The following is a 5,752-nucleotide window of genomic DNA, read 5'->3' as shown; positions in this document are numbered from 1 at the left end:
GCTCCCCGCCCCATGCCCCGCCCGCGCCGCAACCTGCACGCGCTTCCGGCCCTTTGTACAGGGTCTTGTGGGAATCGTAGTTCGAGGCGGTCTCGTGGCGCTTCCCGTGGCAGGATAAGTGGAGAAACTACAACTCCCAGAGGCCTGAGCAGCACAGCTTGCGCGGGGGTGGAGGGACTCAGTTCCCAGGACAACCCGGGCTCGGAGCGGAAGCAAGAGCCTGTCTGCCGCGGGAACCTGGAGCGGGCGTCACGGGAACTTGCGGTGGACCAGCGGTCCGCGGGTGGACTCTGCCCACCTCCTCACCCTGTGCCACCCACCATGAAGGACTCACTGGTGCTGCTGAGCCGTGTTGCGGCGCATCCCGACTCCCGTTGCTGGTTCCTGGCCTGGAACCCCGCCGGAACCCTGCTGGCCTCGTGCGGTGGCGACCGTCGAATCCGTATCTGGGGCACCGAGGGTAAGGCTTGGCCCAGCTGCGCGACCTGGCGTCGAAGCTTCGGCTGGTGCACAGTGTGAGAGCCGAGGGACGGGCACGGTAGCCACTCTGGGAAGGATTCTTCAGGCAGAGCAATCGACCCGTCCTGCAAACAAAACGTGAAGCCAGGCTGCGACTGTTGCAGGACTTGGGCTGGTTGGTGAGGCAGGAGAGTGAGTGGCCCGCAAAGTGTCTTGTGGCATGTGGGAGCCATTGACAGTTGTAAATCCGGAAGGTGCCACCTCTGATTTGGTTTAGAAGGGTGCCTACTGTGTTATTGAAATGGTGGTTTGAGCTTTGGCCGCCAACTGGGCTCCAGTTGTAGCCCTCTCGATTGAATGGCATTGATGGTACTGGATCATCTTCTTGTGATCCCAGCCCCAGAGCCCACGGAGCTTGTCCTATGCCTGTAGGTGACAGCTGGGTCTGCAAGTCTGTGCTTTCCGAAGGCCATCAGCGCACAGTCCGAAAGGTGGCCTGGTCTCCCTGTGGGAATTACCTAGCATCTGCCAGCTTTGATGCAACCACTTGCATCTGGAAGAAGCACCAGGATGACTTCGAGGTAATCAAGCTGAATGGGACCCGGATTTTTAGCTGTTTGTTCCCCTCTGCTGCCTGCTGCTATTAGGGCTGGTTTAGGCACACGAACCTGCGGGACCTGTGAGAAGCCCGCCCTCTGCTTCACTTTCAATACTGTGCAAATTGAGACTTTGGATTTTGGCTGAATCCTAGGGGGTCTTAAGCTGCCATTAGCTCTTCTTCCTCTTCTGTTTGCAGTGTGTAACCACTCTGGAGGGCCATGAAAATGAGGTCAAGTCCGTGGCATGGGCCCCATCTGGCAACCTTTTGGCCACCTGCAGCCGAGATAAGAGCGTGTGGGTCTGGGAAGGTGAGTCCATGGCCTTCGGGGGGAAATGGAAAACCAGCTCGGAGACCTTCCTGCATCCCAGACAGGGCCGACTCTTGTTTTCTCCCACAGTTGATGAAGAAGATGAGTATGAATGTGTCAGTGTCCTCAACTCCCATACTCAGGATGTCAAGCATGTGGTTTGGCACCCGAGCCAGGAGGTAAGAGTCGGACTAGGTCTTGATGGAAGAAAGTTAGGTATGGAAGCTTTTGGCCAGGCTTCTTCTACTGTTTCCCCTCATATGGGAATATAGGAATATATTCCTGGCATATAGGAATCTTTGTGACTGGAAATCATGATTCCTCTATAAAAATAGATTCCTGGTAGGGGAGGTACTGGACCCGCAGGTACTGCCTGGGCCTTACAGACAAGTGCTGGGTCTCCTCCCCCTCTCCCAGCTATTGGCCTCTGCCAGCTATGATGACACAGTGAAGCTGTACCGGGAAGAAGATGATGACTGGGTATGCTTTGCCACACTCGAGGGCCACGAATCCACTGTGTGGAGCTTGGCCTTTGATCCTAGTGGCCAGCGCCTGGCGTCCTGCAGTGATGACCGTACTGTGCGCATCTGGCGCCAGTATCTACCAGGCAACGAACAAGGTGAGGGTCCAGTTGTGGGGCTGAAAGAGACTCTTAAGGGCTTTGCAGCCTACAAAGATGTCTGTAAATCACAGCAAATTGGATCAGAAGTAACACAGACCACAAGGGTTCCAGTTCAGAGTCGTGGAAGAGCAGGGAAGGGTTTGTGGAGCAGAGCCCTTTTGTTCAAATTGGAAAGGGCTTGAAGGAGGTTAACAGGAGGAAAAGAATTTCACACAAGGAGAAGTCTAGGGAAAGCCCAGTAGGAAATGCCCAGGCTTATGTGAGGGATGGTGGGGAGAGAGGGCTTGGGAGGAGTAAAGTGGGTCGGGCCGGCTGGTGGGTGGGCACAGCTTTGGGAAGGTCAGCAGGGCCACAGTGTGTGAGGCAGATAATGAGGATGGGGCTAGTCGGAGACCAGGACTTGTAGCTGGTTGAAAGTGAGGGTAGAGGAGTGCAAGTGAGGTTTTCCTTAGCAGTGGTAGTTTTGTTCTTGAGATGCCCAAGACATGGCCACATCTTGGGCCTAAGAGGAGTCTGTCATGCAGGGGTGGCATGCAGTGGCTCTGACCCCACCTGGAAATGCATCTGCACTTTGTCGGGCTTCCACTCCAGGACCATTTATGATGTTTCTTGGTAAGATTTGCACAAATCCACCATATTCAGGGACTTTAGAGATGTCGTGACCCCCATGCTGCCATCTGCCATCTTAGGATCTGAAAGCAACCCACCCCATTTCTTAAGATCAGGCCTGTTTGTCCAGCCGGCTGAGAGCTGGCTGGCCTGGGGTTGACAGGAATGGAGAACAGACCTAGGCCAAGGCCAACCCCTGAGTTAAGATCCTAGCCTGCAACAGCAACAGCTGACCTTGGGGTTCACAAAGCACTGTAGCTGTGTGACTATGAAATCTGCCTGTTCTTGAGTGGGGTTTATTCATTCATTCTGGCAGGAGGGATCAAACCCAGGGCTCATGCATGCTAGGGAAGTGGTCTGTTACTGAGTACACTCCCGGGCCCTTATAGTTTCTAGCCATCCTTGTAGGGCTAGGAAAGCTGTACACTTGTACAGGAGAGACATCAGAGGGCAGCTCTGCACATTGGATCTAGAAAATAATCCGAAGCCATGAAAGAAGTTGATGCATGTACAAGCTTTGTTTATATTAGCAAACATTTGAGAACAACCAATGTATCCAACAGAAGTTGACTTAACAGTAACATTCAATCCCTGCCTGTTATCTTGCTGTTTTGGAGTTAATATTTTATGAGCTGTGATGTAGCTCCATGGCAGAGCATTTGTCTAGCACGCTTGACGTCCCCCATTTGATCCTTAGTATTACAAAAGAAATTCACGGCAGGTGTGGGCCACTGTCTATGCTGTGTGAAACATACACAGTCAGATGCCAACAGGGGGATGCTGTTTCAGGTTAGTTACATGGGGACTAAGTGGAGCGCCTGAAGGCTCAGGAGGCAAGGTCTGTGCCCTTCCTGTCAGGGACGGAGGAAAAGCTCCCTCTGACTGTGTGTTCCCCCAGGTGTCAGCTGACGGGTGCCCTGGCTACCGCATGTGGGGATGACGCCATCCGCGTGTTTGAGGAGGACCCTAGCTCAGACCCGCAGCAGCCCACCTTTTCTCTGACTGCCCACTTGCGCCAGGCCCATTCCCAGGACGTCAACTGTGTCACCTGGAACCCCAAGGAGCCAGGGCTCCTGGCTTCCTGCAGTGATGACGGGGAGGTGGCCTTCTGGAAGTATCACCGGCCCTAAGGACCCTGAGCCACCTTGATGGGAGCATCCTGGTTTCCCAGAAATGTTCTGATCTTCCCCAGCCTGAGAAGATGTGGAGAAGCATCCTTACCTTCAGCTTGGCTCACTCCAGTCTAGACTTGGCCACCCGCATGCGTTGCCAGGGCCACTTGCCTATTGACATGAGGGCCCTGTAGAGCCTCACTTCAGTACACTGTCCCCCCAGAGATTCGCTTGCTCACTAATGGCGCTGTACTTTGGGGCAGAGAACATAGGATTGGACCGCTCTATGTATGTAGGAGAGTATGTCTCAGTTGTTTCTGAAATTGTAGGCTGTATGGAAATAATCCCTCTGAATCCAAAGTTCTGTCAATAGACAGTGTTTGGGAATTCCATCACAAATTGTCTGAAGATCTTCCCAGTTCTTTAGATAAATCCTTGTATGTAAGACATTTATTAGTATTTTTTGGTTTTTTGGAGACAGGGTCTCACTATGTAGCTCTGGTTGGCCTTGAACTCACTACATAGCCTAGGCTGTTCTTGAACTCACGGCAACCCTTCTGCCTCAGCTTCTCAAGTGCTGGGATTATAGGCATACACCAGCTTGCCTAGCTTAAGACCTTTAATACTGAAGGAATTTTTCTTGGTGTAGGTTTATGTAGGATAAAAGGACAAGCCCTCAAACATTGCCTGCACCTGTACAGTATGGGCACAACCAGGGGCTTATGAGAAAATAATCCAGAAAGATGAGCCTCAAAAGGGAATTACTAGCTACAGGCTGTCTTTCTCAGCAAGGTTGCAGAATGGTTCTTCCATGGGAGCAAAAACATAAGACTGCATGGGCCCTGAGAACCAGTCTGGCATCCATTGGGGAGCCATTCAGGAGGACAGTGATATGCTGCCTGTGTGCCCAGCACTTCATCTCCCAACAGATGGCTGGGGAGTAAGGGCATCCCCAAGACAACAGCCTTCACTGCGTGTTCTGCCCTGCAAGAACCATCTCCTTAGGCTGGGGACAGCCAGCCCAGCACCCAGAGCAGTGGTTCGCATGAGCCAGAGCTCCCTGGCAGCTTGAGACCCATTCGGAGTGGCACTGGAGTCATCATGGCAGTGACAGCAAACTAACTGTAGCCTAAGACTTTGCTGCCACACACCTACAATGACAGTGCTTACATGTTGAGCCTGAGAACATTTCTAATACGCTGAGAAAGTGAGGAGTGTGGATACTCCTGCACTGAGGAATGGAAAAGCAGGTGGGCAGCAGGGCAGTCGAGTTAGCTGTCCTCCCGCATGTTCTGCTTCAAACTTGGCCCTCACACTTGCTGGGAAACGAACAGAATGAACCTTTCACTGATAGGTGTTCACTGCCAATGATAAAGCTAAAAGCCAGAATTAGAATTTCTGTGTCACCCTGAGCTTTGCTAGTGGTTGCTTGCCAGTGTGATCTAGATGATGAGATGCTCTGCCGCTTGGAAGATCATGTAACCCAGTGAACCAGCATTTTCCAAATGTCACAAATCACTTAGGCAAGAGATTCAGTGTGAAGCCAGTGGGTTGACTGTAACCATACAAGGCACATGAGCCAAGGTTTAGGTCCACCGCTGTCTTTAAGCAACTGCTTGGTGCAGTATCCAAGAACAGCCATGACTACTACCTGAAAAGACTGGTTAAAGACTCCTCACAAAGAATGGGATCCTTATGTACTGCAAACATACACTAAGAAAAAATAATATATAAACGCCATTACTAGACTCAAAAACATGACTGCAAAATTGTTAACAGGTTACTCTTCTCCCTGATTCTTTCGTTTTGGAAGTTATTTTTCATAAAAAATGTTAACATGAAGTTGATTAATTTAACGCAGTATCTATATAATGTAGATAATAAAATTCCTTGAAGTCTTAAGTTTTTATAGTGTGAAGGGGTCCTGAAATTAAATCACATGAAGACTACCAGCCTAACCTTTTGGTTTTGTGCAAGTACATTCATAAAGAACGGGAGGCAGGAATCCCATGCCGACCTGGAGTCTGGGGTTACAAATGAGT

The 5,752-nt window shown here is 51.2% G+C and overlaps 1 protein-coding gene across 1 annotated transcript; it reads left to right on the top strand.

Moving 5' to 3' along the window:
- The first annotated feature begins 178 nt into the window (after positions 1 to 178).
- Positions 179 to 4,159, top strand: Ciao1 (cytosolic iron-sulfur assembly component 1). The gene is made up of 7 exons (XM_003471494.5): positions 179 to 460; positions 892 to 1,040; positions 1,256 to 1,367; positions 1,458 to 1,546; positions 1,785 to 1,986; positions 2,514 to 2,601; positions 3,497 to 4,159. The coding sequence occupies exons 1-7, from the start codon at positions 322 to 324 to the stop codon at positions 3,726 to 3,728; spliced, it is 1,011 nt and encodes a 336-aa protein (XP_003471542.1). The 5' UTR covers positions 179 to 321; the 3' UTR covers positions 3,729 to 4,159.
- Positions 4,160 to 5,752: the final 1,593 nt, after the last annotated feature.

Source organism: Cavia porcellus, unplaced genomic scaffold, assembly GCF_034190915.1.
Source record: "Cavia porcellus strain 051 isolate PalLab524CR breed Dunkin Hartley unplaced genomic scaffold, mCavPor4.1 scaffold_18, whole genome shotgun sequence".
NCBI classification, from domain to species: domain Eukaryota; kingdom Metazoa; phylum Chordata; class Mammalia; order Rodentia; family Caviidae; genus Cavia; species Cavia porcellus.
This window is presented reverse-complemented; position numbering and strand designations above follow the sequence as displayed.

Coding starts and splice junctions, on each gene's coding strand:
- Ciao1 (XM_003471494.5), top strand. CDS start 322: ATGAAGGACTCACTGGTGCTGCTGAGCCGTGTTGCGGCGCATCCCGAC. Junction 1,041..1,255: donor AGCACCAGGATGACTTCGAG/GTAATCAAGCTG, acceptor TTCTGTTTGCAG/TGTGTAACCACTCTGGAGGG. Junction 1,547..1,784: donor TTTGGCACCCGAGCCAGGAG/GTAAGAGTCGGA, acceptor CCCCTCTCCCAG/CTATTGGCCTCTGCCAGCTA.